Below are 23,839 nucleotides of genomic sequence, written 5' to 3'. Positions count from 1 at the left end.
TGTCATACATGCTGCTGGACATGAGCAGTGGTATAGATACTGTAGAAAGAATGATAGTTTTTTTACAAAGTTAGACATATACCTATCATAAGACCCAGTTTCACTCCTGGGTATTTTCTTTTTTATTAACATATAATGTATTCCTTGTTTGAGGAGTACAGGTCTGTGATTCATCAGTCTTACACAATTCACAGGCTCACCATAGCACATACCCTCCCCAATATCCATCACCCAGCCACCCCATCCCTCCCACCCGCCTCCACTCCAGCAACCCTCAGTTTGTTTCCTGAGATTAAGAGTCTCTTATGGTTCGTCTCCTCCTCCGGTTTCGTCTTGTTTCATTTTTCCCTCCCTTCCCCTATGATCCTCTGCCTTGTTAGAGAAACAATTCCTCGTATCAGTGAGATCATATGATACTTGTCTTCCTCTGATTGACTTATTTCCATTAGCATAATACCCTCTAGTTCCATCCACATTATTGCAAATGGTAAGTTTTCGTTTTTTGATGGCTGCATAATATTCCATTGTATATATACACCACATTTTCTTTATCATTCATCTGTTGATGGACATTTAGGCTCTTTCCATAGTTTGGCTATTGTGGACATTGCTGCTATAAACATTGGGGTTCAGGTGTCCCTTCGGATCACTACATTTGTGTCTTTGGGGTAAATACCCAGTAGTGCAATTGCTGGGTCGTAGAGTAGCTCTATTTTCAGCTTTTTTAAGAACCTCCATACTGTTTTCCAGAGTGGCTGCACCAGCTTACATTCCCACCAACAGTGTAGGAGGGTTCCCCTTTCTCTGCATCCTTGCCAACATCTGTTGTTTCCTGACTTGTTAATTTTAGCCATTCTGACTGGTGTGAGGTGGTATCTCATTGAGATTTTGATTTGAATTTCCCTGATTCTGAGTGATGTTGAGCACTTTTTCATGTGTCTGTTGGCCATTTGGATGTCTTCTTTGCAGAAATGTCTGTTTATGTCTTCTGCCCATTTCTTGATTGGATTATTTGTTCTTTGAGTGTTGAGTTGGTTAAGTTCTTTATAGATTTTGGATGCTAGCTCTTTATCTGATACGGCATTTGCAAATATCTTCTCCCATTCTGTCAGTTGTCTTTTGATTTTGTTGACTGTTTCCTTTGCTGTGCAAAAGCTTTTTATCTTGACGAAGTCCCAATAGTTCATTTTTGCCCTTGCTTCCCTTGCCTTTGGCGATGTTTCTAGGAAGAAGTTGCTGCGGCTAAGGTCAAAGAGGTTGCTGCCTGTGTTCTCCTCAAGGATTTTGATGGATTCCTGTCTCACATTTAGGTCTTTCATCCATTTTGAGTCTATTTTTGTGTGTGGTGTAAGGAAATGGCCCAGTTTCATTCTTCTGCATGTGGCTGTCCAATTTTCCCAACACCATTTGTTGAAGAGACTGTCTTTTTTTCCATTGGACATTCTTTCCTGCTTTGTTGAAGATTAGTTGACCATAGAGTTGAGGGTCCATTTCTGGGCTCTCTATTCTGTTCCACTGATCTTCACTCCTGGGTATTTTTGTAACCTGTACTCAGATGTTCATAGCAGCTTGATTCATATTTGCCAAAAACTAAAAGCAGCTAGTATGTCCTTCCACTGGTAGTGGATAAGCAGTAGTATATCCATACAATGGAATACAATTCAGCAATGAGAAGGAACAAACTAATGGTAAAGGCAGCCACTTGGTGAAAAAAGACAGTCTCAGAAAGTTACATATGAATGATTTAATTTATATGAAATTCTTGAAAAGACAAAACTATAGTGGCAAAGATCCAGTCAGTGGTTGCCAGGGGTTAGGGTAAGGCGAGAATATAACTTCCAAGGGAGCTTTTGTAGTAATGGAACTTTTCTGCTTCTGGCTGGTGATGGTGGTTATACAAATCTATCCATGTGTTAAAACTACCAGAACTATATTTTTTAAAGTTGGTTTTTTCCAGTTAAAGGCTAAATAAATCCTGGGGTACAGCATGGTGACTACAGTTATATCAATACTATATTGTATATTTGAAAGATGCTGAGAGAATAGATCTTTTTTTTTTAAAAAAAATTTTATTTATGTATTTGACAGAGAGAGACACAGCGAGAGAGGGAACACAAGCAGGGGGAGTGGGAGAGGGAGAAGCAGGTTCCCCGCAGAGCAGGGAGCCCGATGCAGGACTCGATCCCAGGACCCCGGGATCATGACCTGAGCCGAAGGCAGTCGCTCAACCGACTGAGCCACCCAGGCACCCAAGAGAATAGATCTTAAAAGTTCTCATCACGAGGAAAAAGAATTTTTAAGCATGTGTGGTCATAGATGTTAACTAAACTTATTGTGGTAATTTTGCAGTATATACATATATCAAGTTATGTTGTATACCTAAAACTAATAAATTTTAAATGTAGTTATATCTCAAAAAATTACAACTCCCCAATTTAAATATTTTATTGCATACACAAATAAAATTCATTTCTTCAGTTGTACTAGCCGTATTTCAGCCGATTGATAGCTACAAGTGGCATGGGGCTACTCTGTTGTACTGTGCAGATGTAAAGCATTTCCTTCAGTGCAGAAAGTTCTACTGGACAATGCTTTTTTAGAGTGGGGGTCAGCCAGTTTTTCCTCTAAAGAGCCAAATAGTAAATACTTACAGGTATTTCATATGGTCTCCATCTTAACTACTCAACCACTGTATTGTGAAAGCAGCCGTAGACAGCACCTAAACAAATGAACATGGCTGTGCTCCAGTAAAACTTTATTTATAAAAACAGATCTGTATCAAATAAAAAACCAACTCCTAACTATAGAAAACAAAGGGATGGTTACCAGAGGGGAGGTGTGGGGCAGGGATGGGTGAAGGGAATTAAGCGTATACTTATCATGATGAGCTCTGGGTGATGTATGGAATTGTTGAATCACTATATTATACACCTGAAACTAATGTAACACTATATGTTAGCTATACTGGAATTTAAAAAAACGGACATGTTTGCTGACCCCTATTTTAGAGAATCTGGCCTGTATCTTTTTTTCATGTCAGCTAAGGGTTTACCGGTAGAGTGACTTTATACTTTATCATCCAAATTAAATAGAAATTTAATTTTGAGAATGAAAGTGGGCACTATTAAGAATTCCGCTAGGACAGTAGGCATAAGCTAGGAGTGTCCTAAGCAAACCAGGGACAGAGGTCACTCTTTCAGCCTTACTGTATATTTAGTTGCCCTGTGGTAGGCTAACACCCAGTTCAAGTAACTGTAGAAAAGCAATCAAAACTATTCCTTCAGCAGGGGCTGTGGGTTAGCCATTTCGCTTTGAAAGGGAGTATTTATATGGAAGGCACCCTGAGGCTTGGCCCGCCTTATACACTCAAACTAGCCTGTGTTTTCTGTCCCTGTGCCTTTCCTCATGCTTTTCTTTCTATGCTCTCTTTCCCATTGCTCTTCCATGTTTGTTGTAATCCAGCCCATCTTGCAAACATCTGCTTAAATGGTAATCTCCTTCATAAAGCCATCCCTGTAACACTCTTTTCAGACTTAGAAGTTGGTATTTATATTTTATAAAACTCAAATGGCGCAGTGCCTTACACCAGGTCCCCAAACCTGGCTGAACATCAGAAACACATCAGTAGCTTTAAATACAGATCCATGGTTCCTGTCTTAAATCTGTTGGTTGAAAATCAAGGGTGGTTTTTTTTCGTTACCGTTTTCTTTTTAAACTCCTAATATTCTTATATAACTGGCCAGCTGGTTTAGTATTTGGAATCTGTTAATTTAGACTTACATTATTTGGTATAAACACTGACTTTTAGAATTAGAAGGAACATTAGAAATAGTCTTTCTCACTTTCTTGTTTTTAAATTGGAGGGAAGGAGTTGGGAAGAAGACAGAAGGGAAATTACATGCTCAGGTCCCACTGCTAGTTACTGGCAGAGCCAGGACTAAACTTTTGTATATCTTCACTCCCATTTCTGACCCTTTCTTCATATTAATGTTGGACAGACCCTTCTAAGTAGTAAGCTTTGAGTACAGTGTTTGGTACATAATCGATAGATTATTTTTGGTAGTGACTGCCTCTAACTCACTTTATATCATAGAGTAGCACACTTTTCGCCTCTTTTTTTTTTTTTTAAGATTTTATTTATTTGACAGAGAGACACTTTTTGCCTCTTAATGATTGCTTCTTGATGATGTTGTTTACTCCCACTCTCACACTCAAGGAATACTTTTCTGATAGTTGGAGATAACGCAGTAGTCAGCATGAAATCAACTCAGAAAAATTCTTTCCCAAATCAGTTCTAATACAAATGGCTTCTAAAAGGCTGACTGAATCCAACTGACTTCTGGGACAGCTTTGAATCATAATAGTTTGCAAGAGCTTCTCTAAACTGAGACCAATTCTAGATCTGCAGGACTTTCTTAACCAGGCCCACTCCCATTTGGGAAAGGTTACCCAGGATCTTTGGGAGTGTATGGGTGTGGGATGCCTAAGCCAGAGGGGAAAGGCTTGTGGGAAGTGATAATAACCTATGCTGTGCTTTAAAGGATTATCTGGGAGTTGGGCCCAGGAAGGAGTTGGGGCAAGCGTTTGTCTAGGCAGTATGATCCCAAGAGCAAACGTGTGGATAGCTTTGGGAAATGGCAAGTTGTTTATTTTGGCTGCAGCATAAAGTGCAAATTAGGAAATGACTGGAAAGACTGGGGCAAGATAGTGAAAAGTTTTATTGTTGAAATGCTATATTTCTCAACTAGATATCCACGTGCGAAAGAATGAAGTTGGAGTCCTACTGGACACCATATAAAAATTCACTCAAAATGAATCATAGACCTAAATGGAAGAGCTAAAATTATAGAACGCTTAGAAGAAAACATAGGGAAAAAATCTTTGTGACCTTGGGTTAGGCATTGGTTTCTTAGCTATAATACCAAAAGCAAAGCAACACAAGATAGACAAATTGGACTTGATTAAAATTAAAATCTTTTGTGCTTCAAAGAATACCATCAAGAAAATGAAGACAGTCCATAGGATGGGATTAAATATTTGCAGATCATGTAACTGATAAGAGACATATCAGGATCTATAAAGAATTCTTCTAAGTCAGCGGTAAAAAGACAACACAAAAATGGGCAAAGAGGTGAATATGACATTTTTCCAAAGAAAATATTCAAATGGCCAATAAGCATATGAAAAGATGCTCAACATCATTAGTCATTGATGAAGTGCAAGTCAGACCACAATGAGAGATAACACTTCACATCCACTAAGACAGCTAAAATAAAAACCGTAACAACAAACATTGGAAAGGATGCAGAAAAATTGGAACCCTCACATATTGCTGGTGATATTATAAAATAGTGCAGCCACTTTGGAGAAAAATTTGTCAGTTCTTCAAAAAGCCAAACGTAGAGTTACCATGTGATTCAGCAGTTCTACTCTTAGGTCTGTCTGTACCCAAGAGAATTAAAAACAAAAATGTGTACACTAAGTGCGCCTGGATGGCTCAGTCGGTTAAGTGTCTGCCTTTGGCTCAGGTCACGATCCCAGGGTCTTGGGATTGAGCCCCACATTGGTGCATCGGGCTGCCTGCTTCTCCCTCTCCCTGCCCCCTATTCCCCCTTCATGCTCGTGCACATGCTCTCTTGTCTCTCAAATAAATAAAATCTTCAAAAAAAAATGTGTACACTAATGTTCATAGAAGCGTTATTCATAATACCTAAAAAGTGGAAACAACCTAAATATCCTTCAGCTGATAGATAAGTGGATAAACAAAATATGGTATTTCCATACAATCGAGTATCATTCAGTAGCGAAAGGAGTCAGGTACTGATACATGCTACAACATGGATGAGCCCAAAAATGTTCTGCTTGGTTAAAGAAGCCAGTCACAAAGAACCACATTTTGTATGATCCTATTTATATGAAATATCCAGAATAGTCAAATCCATAGAGGTAGAAAGTAGACCAATGGTTCTCAGGGACTGGGAGGGGGAGGAGTAGGGAGTGACTGCTAACTGAGTGCTCTGGGCTTTCTTTTGGGGGTGATGAAATGTTCCAAAGTTAGATAGTAGTGATGGTTACTTAGCTGTGAGTATACTAAAACCATTGAATTGTATGCATTGAAAGGGTGAATTTTATGGTATGTGAATTATATTTCAATAAAAGCTATTATGATAAGTGCTATATTTAGTGAAAAATTTAAATTCTCTGACAAGGAATTTGAATTTTGTCTTTGCAATGATGTATATTGCTGAAGAGTTTTCAACTTAAGAACGACATGATCTAAATATCATTTTCAGAGCAAGTGAAGAACGGTGGTCAAACCAGTGTCAGTAATGCCCTCTGAGGCATAAGACGCCTAGGACTAGGTGCTTAGAATGTTTATTCTTAGTTTTCTGCCCTGAGCAAGTCTGAGAATTTTATATTATTGATACTGAATTAAAAATTTTTAACTTTAGGGGCGCCTGGATGACGCAGTTGGTTAAGCGTCTGACTCTTGGTTTCAGCTCAGGTCATGATCTCAGGGTCTTGCGATCGAGCCCAGTGTTGGGCTGCGTGCTCTTTCTCTCCCTCTGTGCCTTCTCCGCTGCATATGTGCTCGCGCGCGCTCTCTCTCTCTCTCTCAAATAAATCTTAAATTTTTTTCAACTTTATACATGGTGATATTTTACATTATTTACCTTGGTCTCATTTTCTTCCTAATAAATTGCTCTAGGTGATTGCTAAAAGACTAGTAGTTGCAGGGGCGCCTGGGTGGCTAAGTCAGTTAAGCGTCTGTCTTCGGCTTAGGTCGTGATCCTGGAGTCCTGGGATTGAGCCCCGCATTGGGCTCCGTGCTCATTGGGGAGTCAGTTTCTCCGTCTGTCCCTCACCTCTCTCTCTCAAATAAATAAATAAAATCTTTTTTTTTTTTAAGATTTTATTTATTTGACAGAGAGAGACAGCGAGAGCAGGAACACAAGCAGGGGGAGTGGGAGAGGGAGAAGCGGGCTTCCTGCCGGGCAGGGAGCTGGATGTGGGACTCTATCCCAGGACCCTGGGATCATGACCTGAGCCGAAGGCAGACGCCTAACGACTGAGCCACCCAGGCGCCCAAAGATTTTATTTATTTGAGAGAGAGAGCACAAGCAAGGGGAGTGGAGAGGGAGAAGCGGACTCCCCGCTGACCATGGAGCCCAAGGCGGGACTCGATCCCAGGACCCTGAGACCATGACCTGAGCTGAAGGCAGACGCTTAACTGACTGAGCCACCCAGGCGTCCCTTCTCAAATAAATAAATAAAGTCTTAAAAGAATAGTAGTTGCAGAGCATAGGAGATACTATTAATTTTTATATTTATCTCAGTGAGTAATCTTGACCATTTTAAATTTAGAGACAGCAAAATATGATTTAGCCAGAATACCAAGATTCTTGATGAATCATAATGCTTTAAAGACTTTTCATTAGGGGCTCCTGGGGTGGCTCAGTTAGTTAAGCATCCAACTCTTGATTTCGGCTCAGCTTATGATCTCTCAGGGTTATGAGATTGAGCCCTGTGTCAGACCCCACACTCGGCAGGGAGCTTGGAAGTTCCCTCTCTCTCTCTCCCTCCTGCCCCTTCCCACTCTCTCTCTGAATAAATAAAAAATAAAATCTTTTTTGGGCGCCTGGGTGGCTCAGTTGGTTAAGCGACTGCCTTCGGCTCAGGTCATGATCCTGGAGTCCCTGGATCGAGTCCCGCATCGGACTCCCTGCTCGGCAGGGAGTCTGCTTCTCCCTCTGACCCTCCCCCCTCTCATGTGCTCTCTCTCATTCTCTCTCTTTCAAATAAATAAATAAAATCTTTAAAAAAAAAAATAATAAAATAAAAAAATAAAATAAAATAAAATCTTTTTTAAAAAAGCGTGTAAGACTTTTCATTAGCAAACATCTGGATTTTGATGCAGAAAAGCTCAGTTTTTGTTGTTATTTTTCTTCCCTTTTTGTGAATTACCTAAGTTACGTACTGGAAAATATTTCAGTAGGTAAAAAAGCAGTCATAATTTTGGCTGTTTTGTTTTTTTGTTCCTTCTAAAGAATCATAAGTTTAAAAACTCTTGTTATCCTCAAAATTCTAGACTGATTTAAATTTTTGGAAAAATCCTATTTGTAAGTAAAGCCTGTAGTAAATATTGACTTTAGTCTGATAAGTGCATCTGATAAGTCACTTACTGTCACAGTTTTTCTGTTAAATATGTGCTGGTGTTAATTATTAGTAAATCTATTTTTAGAAGAATAGTACATTGTGTACAGTAGCCATTTTGGACACTTTGTGTAACTTGTGTTGTCAGTAATGCCCTCTTGTGGTCAATTAGGAACCAAATTTCAGCTATAAAAAATCAAAAAATCATCCTGGCTTTCTAGGAGTTCATATTATCTCTGCTCTTCTATAGTGGAAATCAGCCATACTCCGAATTTCTTTTCAGTAAACAGAAAACAAAACCATGGCAAGATTTTTAAGTGGAGAATTGAGAATTGGGGAGAGTAGCGTCTTATTTTATTTGGAGAAGTACTAAAAAAGATGAGGATTAGAAGACATTGTATCTAGGAGGAGCCTACCAGGGAAAGTTCATGAAGTGTGAGGAGAGGCAAGTAGTTGTGATAGTGTTTGAGGAGATTTATGAGTCACGTTTATGTGATATACCTGAATATTTTACAGGTACACTCTGTCCCCCCCCCCTTTTACAAAATGCTTCCAGAATGATGTTCTGATTTTATTTCTTTCATTGTGTGTGTGTGTGTGTGTGTGTGTTATACACACAGTCTCTTCTCATCCTAGGGAAGGGAATGAACACTTATCTTGCACTATATTTGAAATGTATATCTCATTTAACGGAAATTAGGTTTAGTTTGAAATAACTGTTGAGATCTGTTTTGTACTGCCAATAATAAGTTTGCCATGATACGCGTTCATTGGTTATGGGGATTTTTTCAGAAGGAATGAATTTTCCCTGCCAATTTAATTTAAATTTTTTCTTAATTTGTATGGGGAGATCTTTTTAAAAAAATATTTATTTATTTAAGTAATCTCTACACCCAATGTGGGGCTGAAACTCATGACCCCAAGATTTAAGAGTCGCATGCCATTCTGACTGAGCCAGCCAGGCTCCTTGATATGGTGGAGAACTTTTCATATCTTTGTTCTTCTTTGAGTTAAAAGGTTAAATTTTATATTACAGCAGTGGCTGTGTCCCATATCTACCTTCCTAGATTGTTATCTGACATTTTTAATGCTCCAGTATTCTTAGAAGGATTCCACTGTTAATGCTGTTACCATTCCTTGTGGGTGATTCATTGATCTTCACCATTAATAAGAGTATTGTGGGGTGCCTGGCTGGCCCAGTCAGTGGAGTGTACAACTCTTGATCTTGGGGTTGTGAGTTCAAGCCCCATGTTGGATATAGAGATTACTTAAAAATAAAATCTTAAAAAAAAAAAGAGACTGTTGCAACTACAAGTAATTCTGCTCACAGGACTGTATCTTTCTGTGATCAGGGAATTATATATATTGATCTTTATTGCTTGATATGAAAATCAAGTTTCAGTTAGCAGTTTAAGTATTATGTAACAATTACAACAGTTTGAAGTATTTTGAAAGTTCTGATCCAGTTGTAAAACATTTTAAGTTGACAGTTACTGCCATTTTCAAACAAATTGAAAAGACAGCTTCTGCTTATTTATACATAATTACAGTTGTAAATACCAGCAATCTAATATTATGGATAGATTTTTAAAAAATATTTTATTTATCTGTTTGGGGGGGAGGGGCAGAGGAAGGGAGAGAGAAGTAGACTCCCCACTGAGCAGGGAGCATGACCTGGGGACTCCATCCCAGGACCCTGGGATCATGACCTGAGCTGAAGGCAGATGCTTAACTGACTGAGCCACCCAGGCGCCCCATATTCCAAGATTTTTAAGTTTAACAGTTTAAGGCTAGTTAATCAGTTCAAAATTTTAACTCACCTTTGAATGAATGACAGTAGAGTGTAATGCTTAAAAGCTCAGACTCTGAAGTCAGGCTTCTTGGATTGGAATTGGATTGGAATCTTGCTGCTATGGCTTACTAGCAGTATGGCCTTGGCACGTTTTTTCACTTCTCTGTGTTTCAGTTTCCTCATCTGCAACATGGATATAATAGTTGTACCTACCTCATAAGATTGTGGTGGGACAAATAAATTACTATAAAACATTTAGAACAGTGCCTGGCACATACAGAAGTCTGTGTGTGTTAACTTATTATTACCATTATTAAATTTACAGTTGAATTAACGTTGACATTCATTTTGAAGAATATACTATTTTGTAAATAGAAACCCCTTCTGCAATTCTTGCTTTAAAAAATACTTCTGTATAACTGAAAATAAACAGTAAACTAAAATTATATTTCATAAAGTTTTTTATGAAAGCTTTTTCACAGTTGTCTTTTCTTCTCTTTTAGGCACGGAATGTTAACACTGGTGAATTGGCAGCAATTAAAGTAATAAAATTGGAACCAGGTAAATTGAAATTTGATGTTTCTTATTGTCATAAGCACTGGTTAACTTTAAAGCTGATTTTAATGATGTTTGGTCAGCATTCTCTGATTGTTCTGAACATCTTGGAAAATAGAACTGGGGTCTACTCTTTCCTCCTCCTCTTCAAGACCTGTAGACACCTGGCTCAGTTCTTCCTTGAAAAATAACTTGTAATTGGGGGAGGGAGGCAAACTTGCGAAGAGACTTTGTTCCTTCTGAACTCAGTTGAGCTAACTTGTCACCAGTCACTAGTGGTGTTTTTCCAGGTTAACCCTATCCTGTGGTCAGAGGGCAGTGTGATGCAGGGGAAAGAGCTAAACTGAGATTGGGGTGCTTGGAGCCCAGTTCTTTGTGTTCTGCACTCTTGCTGTGTGAACTTGGGCAAGTAACTTTTCTGAGCCTCAGTTTTCTCAGTAGACCTAGCCCTCACATTTTATGGGTCATTAATACTGTAATAGTAGTTACCTTCCAACTTGAGCAGCTTATTGTAGAGCCCCTAGGATGACTCTCTATTTTTTTTCTGCTTCACCTGTATTTTCTCTCTGAAATCCCCCACCCTTTGCAAAACCCATGTCTTTCTGAGTAACTACCATAATCTTGTTTATTCTCTCTTAAAAGTCCTTTCTCTCTTTCTCTTTTCCGCCACAAGCAAGCATTTGTGCTAGTGTGTAGACTGAGTTCCACAGTGATGGTAGTGGCTTTCTGATGGCTTCTTCCACTCCAAACTGATGATAGACGAATTTGGTAAAACAGGTTTTATCCTTGGTTTGAGCAGAAACCCATTCCTGTAGTTTTGTTTTTGTTTTTGTTTTTAAAGGTGGGCAGTTTTTTCTGGAAAGTCCAGACAGTAAAATATTTTAGGCTTTGTGGACCATGTGTGGTCTCTGCATTCAGTTTTCCCTATTTCCTCCCCATCTCTCTCCTTTCTCCCTCTAAAATGAAAAAAAAAAAAAAAATTCTTAGCTAAAAAACCATTCTTAGCAAACCAGACCACCTGCAGCTGTAGTTTGCCTGCCCCTGATTTAGATCATCAGTAGACTTTTTAGAAGTGCCATTAAGATGAAATTTAAGGATATGTTGATGGACTGTGATCAAATCACACTCAAATATAATGAATAAAAAAATACTTTCTCAGTTATACATATTTACAGATTTTGTATAGTCTAACACTTTCACATATAAGACAGGTTTTTTCTTTAAATTTCTTATGTTTTAGGGGATATTTGAAGTTGGTGAAATCTGAGGTAAAAAAAGGGAAGATTTTTTTTTTTAATTTAAATTCAGTTAATTAACATATAATGTATTATTAGTTTCAGAGGTAGAGGTCAGTGATTCATCAGTCTTACAATACCCAGTGCTCATTACATCACATGCCCTCCTTAATGTCCAGCACCCAGTTACCCCTACCTCCAGCAACCCTGTTTGTTTCCTGTGATTAAGAGTCTCTTATAGTTTGTCTCCCTCTCTGATTTTGTCTTGTTTTATTTTTTCCTCTCTTCCCCTATGATCTTCTGTTTTGTTTCTTAAATTCCACATGAGTGAGATCATATGATAATTGTCTTTCTCCGATTGACTTAGTTTGCTTAGCAAAATACCCTCTAGTTCTATCCACGTCATTGCAAATGGCAAGATTTCAATTTTTTGATGGCTGAGTAATATTCCATTGTATATATATATTACCACATCTTCTTTATCCATTCATATGTTGATGGACATCTGGGCTCTTTCCATAGTTTGGCTATTATGGACATTGCTGCTATAAACATTGGGGTGCAGGTGCCCCTTCAGATCACTACATTTGTATCCTTGGGTTAAATCCCTAGTGCAATTGCTGGGTCGTAGGGTAGCTCTATTTTCAGCTTTTTGAGGAACCTCCATACTGTTTTCCAGAGTGGCTGTACCAGCTTGCATTCCCACCAACAATGTAGGAGGGTTCCCTTTTCTCTGCATCCTCGCCAACATCTGTTGTTTCCTGACTTGTTAATTTCAGCCATTCTGACTGGTGTGAGGTGGTATTTCATCGTGGTTTTGATTTGTATTTCCCTGATTCCGAGTGATGTTGACCATTTTTTCATGTGTCTGTTGGCCATTTGTGAAGTTGGTGAAATCTGAGGTAAAAAAAAAAAAAAAGGAAGATCTGGCATTTGAAGTAGGGCCTTCATTTGTAATCTTTAAGAAGTGGCTATGTTATTTGATGAAATTGTCTCTGATTAGAAGTAGTTTATACATACATCATTCCTTCAAGTCCATTCAGTGCCTTCTCCTTTAGGTCTTCCCTACCCCTGGTTTGAGTAAGGACTCCTCCGCAGGAATAGCTCCCTTATAGCACTTACCACAGCTGTATTGTCATTCTGCAATTGCCTTTCTTTGTTTCTAGGCTTTCATCAAGTTTGTGTCCATAGCACTGAACTTTGTGTCTGATGCATAGTAGTTTTTCAGTACCTCTTAATATTTCCTTTAAAAAATCAGGAACTTGAAAAATCTTATTGTTCATCAAGTCATTTGTTTTCTGATTAATGCAGCGTTTGTATTGTTATGATGTTAATCTTGAACACTGTTATGCATGTATTGATTATTTTAAAAGTAGAAAATACAATTAAATAAAAAGAAGAAAAATAATATTCTACCATCCAGAGATAGCAAGGGTTATTATTATATATATGCTATTAGATATATCCTTAAATTTAGTTAACATTGGATTCCCTGCTTAAATCTTCATCGAAGCCACCTGAATTTTAGCATTTAATTTCTTTGCTTTAATGTCACATATCACTTGTTGGTATGCTTGAAGTATATGGCCTGGTGGTAACGAGTACAGATCTAAAGTTTTGCTACTTTGATTGTAGTCCTGGCTTGACCACATTGCTTCAGCTTTCTGGTTCTCTGTTTCCTGATCTCTAAAATGGAAGTAATAATAGTAGCTGCCTCTTAAGGTTATTGTAGGGATTAAATGAGCTAATATATTTAAAGGACTTAAAATAGTGCCTGGAACAAAGTACTATAGTACCTGCTGTAGTAAGTAGTTGCGCTACTAATGTATTACAGTTTTCAAAATGTGACCAGCCTTGTTTGATCTATACCCACGACCCTCCTTCTACCACTCATAATTTTGAATCAGATCCCAAATACCATATAGTGTTAGCCCTTAATCTTCCAGCATGTATGCATAAAGGATAAGAAATCAAAGTATAACCACAAACAGGAATTCTTACGTAAAATGGTACATCTACTTTGGAAAAACAGTTTGGCATTGTCTTAAAAAGTTAAACATTAATTTACCATAACGACCCAGCAGTTCCATCTTGTGCATCTGCATACACAGCTGTCACACACGTTTGTAGTAGCATTATTCATAATAGTCTGAAGTTGGAAACAACTGCCTATCAGCTGGTAAATGAAAAGACAAAATATGTTCATACAATGGAATGTTATTCAGCAATGGAAAGAAACAAAATGCTGATGGATGCAGGGACATAAATAAACCTACAAACGCACTATGTGAAAGGAGCCAGACACAAGAGACTACATATTGTATGATTCTGTTTATGTGAAATGTTCAGAAGAGGCAAATCTGTAGAGTCAGGAAGTGGATTAGTGGACTGGTGTGTGTGTGGGTGTGGTGATTAGCAATTAATGGACATGAGGGATCTTACTGGGGTAATATTCTATAACTGGTTGACAGTCATGGTTGCACAACTTGGTAAATTACTAAAAAAAACCTGTTGAATTTTACACTCGATCTGGATGAATTACATGATTTTCAAATATGGCTTAGCAAAGTGATAAAAATATATAAGCACACGCCATTGCTATATCTCAACAGTATTAATGTAGCTTCCAACAACAAATAAGTTCCATATGCTGCAGTTAGTTGATGTGTCTCAAATTTCTTTTATATTTGTAGGTTCCTTCTCTTTATCTTCTCTCTCTCTCTTTTTTTTAAATCTGTTCTTTTTCCTTGAAGTTTTTTGTTGAAGAAACTTGGTTATTTGTTGTGTAGAATTATTCCATCAGTTTGGATTTTGCTAATTGCCTCCCTGTGGTATTATTTAATATGTTCTTCTCTGAATTGGTAGTTAGCCTCAGAAGATTGATAAGATTTAGATTTGATTTGGATGTGGTGGAGGGAGACTGCTTCATGATTTTTCTAAATTAGAATTCTGATGGCCAGTCTACAACTTTTTGAAAAAACCAAATCTGAAATACATAAGTGTAATGTAATGAAGAATTTGCATCCAAATTTTGTTCCTTTTTTTTTTTTTTTAAACAATCGATATCTAATTTGAACCTGAAGCTAAACGAAAACTTATTCAGACATGAGGACAAAATTCTTTGTTTAAATGTGAATTTAGTCCACATGTCACTGGGACTTCCAATCTTACTCATGTGGTTTTATTTTATTATTATTATTTTTTTAAGATTTTATTTTATTTTAAGTAATCTCTACATCCAATGTGGGGCTCAAACTCATGACCCCAAGATCAAGAGTTGCATGCTCCACTGTCTGAGCCATCCAGGTACCACCATGTGGCTTTAATTTATATTTGGTTGTCTCAATCATCCTTTAATTAACCAACAGACTATAACTTTTTTTAAGTTTCTATTTGAATTCCAGTTAACGTACAGTGTAATATTAGTTTATAACATTTTTAAACTTAAATTACAAAGATTATGTTTGATCATTATAATAAAAGTAAGAAAAATACAATTAAAAAGAGGAAACTAAACATCATCATTCTACCAGCTATATGAACACTGTCAACTTTTGGGGTGATTTTCTCCAGATTTTCTTGTATGCTTATATACAGACATCCATATGTACATACACATATGGGGACACACATGATTATGTAGACCACAAAGGGCTGGTTCCTGGAGTTCAGAGATTGGCAAGGATATACTACTGAGAGCAGCTTAATTTGCTTGCCTACCACTGAACCAGGGAACAAGCATTGCAAAGGATAAATAAGAATGCATGTGAATGGGCACAGCTCCCCAGGGTGTCCCCAAGTCCTCCCAGAAGTGGTCCACACTGGTGGTCGGTGCAGTGAGTGATTTATCAGCCACAAAACCCACTTTTTGTGTAAAATAAAAACACTTAGGAGTTCAATTGCTAGAATTCTTACACTTTGTGGAACAAGGTAATGTTCTAGCCTTTTGTAGGCTACCCACCCTAGTTCATGGAGAAAAGCTCCATTTGCCTTAGGGCTGTGTAACAGTGGAGCAAATTCAAATCCAGGTTTAAGTTTTTTCTAGAGCCTATGCTGTTATGTGTATTGTCTTACAGATGCTTCATGGAATGCTTAGAATAACTCCTGGTTCTCCAGCAATGCTCTTTGAAAGTTTGCCTCTCTACTATAGAACCCATGTTCATTTATTTTTAATTTTTAATTAAATTTTAAGTTCTTACATTTTTTAAGGTAATTGTAGACTTCAGAAAAAGTTGAAAGAATAGTACAAAGAATTTCAGTATTTCACCCAGATTTCTCAGTACTCGATTTATTATTTTTTACTTTATTCTTTGCTACACTAAAAGAAACCATCTTCCCCTGAATACTTTAGTGTGTGTTTAACAATGAAATGTCATTGTCTTACATAACAGTACAATGGTCAAAGTCAGGAAATTGATGCTGGTACGATGCTATTGTTTAACCCTTATTCAGATTTTGTCAGTTGCCCCAATAATATCCTTTTTTTTTTTTTTTAAGTTTTTTAAGTTTTTTTTTTTTTTTTTTAATTTATCTGTCAGAGAAACAAAGCACAAGCAGGGGGAGCGGCAGGCAGAGGGAAGAGCAGGCTCCCCACTGAGCAAGGAGTCCGACCCTGAGATCATGACCTGAGCCAAAGGCAGATGCTCAACTGACTGAGCCACCCAGGTGTCCCACCCCAGTAATATCTTTTATAAAGGCAAAAGAAAATCCAAGATCATGTGTTGCATTCAGTTGCCGGTCTCTTGAGTTTCCTTTAATCTAAGAGAGTTCTTGAGCCTTTGTTTTGGATTCTAGGTGTAGTTATTGCTGCTGAAGCATCCTTATTATAAGGCTGCCTTATGGGATAGACATCCTGTGTATATACACACATAAATACACATTTACCCATACCTCCACTGCCCCTCTACCCATCTGACTGTCTAAGACCAATACTAGTCTAACACCACAGGGTTCATTCTCTCCTTTTCATATTTGTAACTCTCTTCTCCAATAGGGAGGAGCTTAGTTTCCATTAGCCACAGTATATTGAATATTTCTTTGCTTTATCCTTGAACACAAAAGTAATTTCAGAATTGTTAGTCCATGCCTCTGTGAGAAATCAGATACTAGCTAGAGATCATTGTTTAGAGTTCTGTTTATCTTTAGGACATACACTGTTCTAATGTCTGGTTCCCCACCTTCCTTACCCTCTCAGAAGTGTTTATGTTATGGGCGCCTGGGTGGCTCAGTTGGTTAAGCGACTGCCTTCGGCTCAGGTCATGATCCTGGAGTCCCTGGATCGAGTCCCGCATCGGGCTCCCTGCTCGCCAGGGAGTCTGCTTCTCCCTCTCCCACTCCCCGTTTGTGTTCCCTCTCTCGCTGTGTCTTTCTCTGTCAAATAAATAAATAAAATCTTAAAAAAAAAAAAAAAGAAGTGTGATTCATTTAATATCTCTATGGTGTATTAGTTTCCTAGGACAACCATAACAAAATACCACAAATTAGGTGGCTTAAAGCAATAGAAATTTATTCTTTCATAGTTCTGGGAGGTGGAAAGTTGGAAATCAAGGTGTCAGTAGAGTTGGTTCTTTCTGAGAGCTTGAGGGAGAATATGTTCCATGCTTCTCCAGCTTCTGGTGATGGCCTGCAATGCTTGGCATTCCTTGGCGTGTAGTAAGCTCCAGTCTCAGCCTTCATCATCACACAGTGTGCTTCCTGTGTCCAAATTTCCCCCTTATATAAGGACACCAGTCATAGAGATCACCCTAAAAGCCTCATCTTGACTTGATTACTGCAAAGACCCTATTTCCAAGTAGGGTCACATTCACAAGTACTAGAGGTTAAGACTTCATCTTATCTTTTTGGGGGACACAGTTCAACCCATGGCATATAGCCAGTTCATTTGTTTCTGTTTGTATTCATTTGGGGGATGCCTCCCTCATCTTTGATTTTATTTCTTTTCTTTTAGAGTGTTTTTAAAGTATGTGAAACTTTGACATGATTCTAAAAGGCAGAACTATACAAAACAGTATATTTAGGGAAGTATTCTACTTCTATCCTTTTTACCCTATTCTAACCACTGTCTTTGGTCTCAGGTTTTCCTTTCCCTGTTTTTCTGTTGTGTTGTTTTGTTGTTATTTTTTACCCAAATGAGATACATGAATATTTTCTTATTTTCTTTTTTTCTTTCACAAAAGGTAGCATACTATAGATACCTCTTTGAATTTTGTTCTTTTCACTTAACAGCATGTCTGGGAAATCACTCCACACTAGTTGCTAGAGATCTTTCTCATTCTCCATAGTACTCCCATCATATGTATGTACCATAGTTAATTCAGTCACTGTCCTGTGTGTGAGCATTTAGGTTGATTCCAGTATGTTGCATTTACAAATAACACTGCTTGTAAAATTTATGTCCTCCATACTGATAAATGCTGCAAGGAGGCACCTCAGAAATATGCTAAAATTAAAGAAGTCAGACTTAATAGGTCTCATGTTGTATGATTCCATTTATATGAAATATACAGACTAAGTAAAACCATGGAGACAAAGCAGATTTGTGGTTGCTGGGAAAGAGGGAGGGAATAGGAAGTAACTGCTTGAGGGTATAGGGTCTCCTTCAGGGATGATAAAAAATATTCTAGAATTAGATAGAGGTGATGGGGGCACAGCATCATGAATGTACTAAATGCCACTGAGTTGTACACTTTGTTATATGGATTTCACCTCAAAAATCTGTATTATCCATATAATTAAAATAGCCACTTATTTTTTCTCATGGATGTTGGTGCTTTGATGTTTCAGCCCATGGAATGGGCAGTGCATCTTCAAATGCTTCCTACAAAGAAGAAACCCTGAGTTTTATCATTTTAATGACTGTATGTAAAGTATACTTTGTCTACGTGCGCATTCTTTTGGTTGCTTCATCAGACTTTCAGGTAATTTTCTTTACCTCTTCTCTCATTTTGCAGAGCTTTTGCGTTATGTTTTGTTTTTCTCTAACACTGGAGAAAGTTGAAGTCAAATGATGCTGGAGCTTAAAGTATCTGTGTAGGGAAATGGGGGTGTCGTCAGGGATGGGAGTGGGTCATAAAGGGTGGAAGCTAGAAAGATATTAAGGACAGATTGTGTACCACAACACCTTCTGTGCTATGCCAAAACGTCTGGAGCTGTGAGTCATAGAAGGTTATTAGGGAGAAGACTAATACTTACCCTATGTTTTAAAGATAACTGGCAATAATATGGCAAATGTACTGAAATGTAAGTTAATACTGGAAATAGGGAGACCAGTTAAGAGTTATATGGAGAAGGGTGTTAGGGTTGAGGTTAACTGCTATACAAAGAAACTCCAAAATAAAGTGACCTAAGTAAGATAGACATTTATTTCTCTCTCATGTAACAGTTGTGAGGTGAGCCCAGGTTGCTATTCCATGAGCTCATTCAGGGATGTGTATTCCTTCCATTTTATGCCATCACCTGATAGTGCACACATTCATCTGCTATTCTGAAGCTAAATCATTGGTGTGTCTGTCTTTAGCTGGTAGGAAGAGAGACAGAGTTATTTTAAGGCAAGCAACTTTTCTTTTAACAAGTGAAGTTGGAAGTCACCCACCAGTTCTCATTTTCCTGTGCTGGGAACTTGCTTACATGGTCACACAAATTCATGAGAGGGTGGGACATGTGGTCTCTAGCCTGGCAGGTCTATGTCTAAGAAAGAAAGAATGGCTGTTGGAGGCAAAAATAGCAGTCTACCCCAAGAGGCAATTTGAGTGTTATTATGAGGATTTGCACCAAGATAGTTATAGTGGGGCAGGAATTGAGAGTTATTTAGGAGGTAGGATGAAGAGAGAGAGAGAATATATTTCTATTCATGTGAGACATGTTGATTATGAAGTGTTTAGAAATTGTGTAGATATGTACAGTTGTCAATTTGATCTAGCGGTCTGGAGCTCAGGAGAGAGCTGACCTGGCTCCAAGACCTGGCAGGAGGCATGGATTTGAAAATCATTGTTCAGATAGTAGTTGTAGTTGGAGAGTTTTCAAAAAGAAAGAAGGGGTTGCTAGTATTAAATGCTGCTTCAGAACTGATAGGAGGCCTTGGATTTGGGCCTAAGAATGACGTGGACCTTTGCAAGAGTAATTTCAGCAGAGTCCTGGGGTGAAAAATAGATCGTAGTAGGTTGAGGAATGGTTGGAAGTCATGGAAAGGAAACCAAGCTGAGACTACTCTTTGAAGAACTGTGGCTGTGAAAAGCAATAGGGAGACAGGTTTAACAGGGGAGAAGGTTAAGGGAAAGTTTTTACCTTGAAGTAAGTTTGAGCATGTGTGTAGGCTGAAAGCAAAGGAGTGGTGGTAGAGATAAAGGTATCAAAGAGAATATAAATGATGAAGCAAGGTTCTGAGAGGGCCTGGAAGAGATAGGATCAGACGGTACCTCTTTTGCAAAGGAAGAGAGTACCTCTTGATCACATCTTTGTAAAGGGCCAGGAGTGGGCACAAATACAAAATAGCTTTAAGGTTGAGGAGAGGGTAGTGAAACATCTCCTAATGGGGCCTCCATTTTCTCAGATGGAGGAAGCTTCGTCCTTAGCTGAGAGTGAAGTAGAGGCAGATAGTAGGATATCTGAAGAATAATGGAAGTGACTTTTTATTGTTGTTTTAGGGTCCACTGTAGGAAACAGAAGAAGAAACTGACTAGTTACAGTGACGGGGCTGTTCCAACATTTGGAAACAACCTACATGTCTGTTGATGAATGGACAAAGAAGATGTAGTCTATACATACACAATGGAATGTTATTCTGCCACCAGAAGGAAGGAAATGCTGCCATTGCAGCAATATGGATGGACCTTGATGGCATTATACTAAGTGAAATAAGTTAGACAGAAAAACATAAATACTGCATGGTATCAATTACATGTAGAATCTTTTTTTTTTTTTTAAGATTTTTTTATTTATTTGACAGAGAGAGACACAGTGAGAGAGGGAACACAAGCAGGGGGAGTGGGAGAGGGAGAAGCATGCGGAGCAGGGAGCCCGATGCGGGGCTCAATCCCAGGACCCCGGGATCACTACCTGAGCCGAAGGCAGACGCCCAACGACTGAGCCACCCAGGCGCCCTACATGTGGAATCTTAAAAAACAAAAAAAGGTCAAACTCATAGAAACACAGAGTGGAAGAGTGGTTGCCTGGGGATGGGGGTGGGGAAATAGGGAGAGGTTGATAAAAGGGTATAATAAAAAGGAAACAAAATTAGCTCACAATGTAAATTCTATATATTATGAAAAACAGTAGAAAACAATACTTGGACTTAACAACAAAGCCCCAGACTATATGGAACAAAACTCACAATTGGAGGGAGAAATAGACAATTAAACAATAAAAACTGGAAACTTTTTTTTTTAATTGGAAACTTTAAAGCCCACTTTTATTTATTTATTTATTTTTAAAAAGATTTTATTTATTCATTTGACAGAGAGAGACACAGCGAGAGGGAACACAAGCAGGGGGAGTGGGAGAGGGAGAAGCAGGCCTCCTGCCAAGCAGGGAGCCTGATGCAGGGCTTGATCCCAGGACCCCGGGATCATGACCTGAGCCGAAGGCAGACGCTTAACAACTGAGCCACCCAGGTGCCCTTAAAGCCCACCTTTAGTAATTAATAGCACAACTAGGCAGAAGATTCACAAGGAAATAGAAATACTGTAAAGCAATTAGACCTGATAGACATCTATAGAACACTCCACCCAATAGTACAGAACACATATTCTTCTCAAGCATACATACAGTATTCTCCAGAATAAACCGTATGCTAGGTCATAAAACATGTCTCAATAAATTTAAAAGAATTAAAATCATACAAAGTACATTCTTCAAGAGTAGTATTAAGGTTAGAAATTAGTGACACAAGGAAATTTGGGAAATTCACAAATATTTGGAAACTAAACAACACTCTCTTAGTTAACTAATGACTCAGAAGAAATGACTCAGGGAAATTAGAAAGTACTTCAAGAGGAATAAAAATGAAAATACAGTATATAAAAACTTACGGTATGTAGCCAAAGCAGTGTTTAGAGGGGAATTTATAGCTGTCAGTACCTATATCAAAAAAGAAAGTTTCAAATTAATAAGCTAATTTCTACCTTAAGAAATGTAAACAAAAAAAAAATTAAAAAGCAAATTAAACCAAAGGGAAACAGAAGGAAAGAAATGATAAAGATTAGATTGGAGATAAATAAAATATAGAATGATGGAGAAAATCAGTGTAACTGTAAAATTGGTTCTTTAAAAAGACCTACTACTCTTGAAGAATGTACTCTTTAGTTAGTCCAACCAAGAAAAAAGGAGAGAAGACTAAAATTACTAAAATCAGGAATGAAAGAGGGACATTACTGCTGATCTTATAGAAATATAAAGGATTATGAAAATACTATGAACACCTGAATGCCAACAAGTCAGATACATAGGTGAAATGGATAAATTCTTAAAAAGACACATCATCAAAACTGATTCAAGGAGAAATAGAAATTTTGAATAGACCCATAACAAATTGAAATTAAATTAGTAATCAGAAAACTTTTCACAGAGAAAAACCCAGGAACAGATGGCTTCACTGGTGAATTCTACCAAATGTTTAAATAAGAATATCAGTCCTCCTCAACTCCCTTCCACCCCTAAAAAGGGAAGGAACACTTGCCTACTCATTCGATGAGGTCAGTATTGCCCTGATATGAAACCAAACAAAGATTTCACAAGAAAACTATAGACTTCAACAAAATCATAGCAGACCACATCTAGCAATGTATAGAAAAGATTGTATACCATGACCAAATGGGATTTATCCCAGGAATGCAAAATTGGTTTAACATCTGAAAATCAATTACTGTAATACACCATATTAATAAAATAAGAAGAAAAATCATCTCAACAATGCAGAAAAGGCAATTGACAAAGTCTAAAACCCTTTCATGATTAAAAAAAAATGAAACAGACTAGAAATAGGAACTTCCTTGACCTGATAAAGTGCATGTATAAAACACCCACACTTAATGATGAAAGACAAAGATGCCTTTCCTCCAGTATCGGGACAAGACAAGGAAATACATTTTCACCATATCTGTTCATCATTGTAGATCTTCCTAGGACAGTTAGGCAAGAAAAAGAAAAGGCATCGAGATTGGAAAGGAAAATGTAAAATTATCCCTATTTGCAGGTGATATGATCTTGTATCTAGAAAATCCTAAGGAATCCGCTAAAATATTATTTAAACTGATAACAGATTCAGTAAGGTTGCATGATACAAGATCAATATTCAAAAATAATTTTATTTCTATACACAGGCAATGACATTCTGAACATGAAATTGTAAATCTAATTACAATAGCATCAAATTAAGATTACATGCTTAAAAACTAAGATTAAAATACTTAGATATAAATTTAACAAAAGAAACACAAGACTTGCTCATTGAAAACTATAAAACACTGGTGAAGGAAGATCTAAATGGAAATACATTCCATAGTTATAGATAGAAACTATAGATAGTTATAGATAGACTGTTGAGATGGCAGTACTTCTAAAATTGATACACAGATTCAACACAATTTCTATCAAAATCCCAACTCGTTTTTTGGCAGAAATTGACAAACTGACCCTAAAATTCATATGGAAATGCAAGGGACCCAGAATTGCTGAAGTTGTCTTAAAAAAAGAACAAAGTTGAAGGGCTTACTTACACTGTTCCATTTTAGAAGTTATTACAAAGCTGCAGTAATCAAGACAGTGTGGTCTCATTTGGCATAAGGATGGACCTATAGATCAGTGGAATAGAATTGAGCATTCAGAATTTATTTTTTTTAAAGATTTATGTATTTGAGAGAGCAAGAATGAGAGAGAGAGAGGGAGTACATGAGAGGGGGGAGGGTCAGAGGGAGAAGCAGGCTCCTCGCTGAGCAGGGAGCCTGATGCGGGACTCGATCCTGGGACTCCCGGATCATGACCTGAGCCTAAGGCAGTCGCTTAACCAGCTGAGCCACCCAGGCGCCCCTGAGCATTCAGAATTTAATCCTTGCATTTATAGTCATGATTTGTGAGAATGTCTCCAAGACAAGTCAATGGGAAAAAGAAT

At 37.9% G+C, this 23,839-nt stretch overlaps 1 protein-coding gene across 2 annotated transcripts in view; it reads left to right on the top strand.

Moving 5' to 3' along the window:
* MAP4K3 (mitogen-activated protein kinase kinase kinase kinase 3) overlaps positions 1–23,839 on the top strand; it is a 187,134-nt gene that overhangs the window by 55,910 nt on the left and 107,385 nt on the right. For both annotated transcript variants that reach the window (XM_021697774.1, XM_021697772.1), the window contains exon 2: positions 10,450–10,507. In XM_021697774.1, the coding sequence (XP_021553449.1) occupies positions 10,450–10,507 (58 nt within the window). The remainder of the gene's footprint in view (positions 1–10,449; positions 10,508–23,839) is intronic.

The sequence above is a fragment of the Neomonachus schauinslandi genome, chromosome 10 (genome assembly GCF_002201575.2).
Source record: "Neomonachus schauinslandi chromosome 10, ASM220157v2, whole genome shotgun sequence".
Lineage (NCBI taxonomy): Eukaryota > Metazoa > Chordata > Mammalia > Carnivora > Phocidae > Neomonachus > Neomonachus schauinslandi.
Note: the sequence above shows the minus strand (reverse complement) of the source record. Positions and strands in the feature narration are given on the sequence as shown.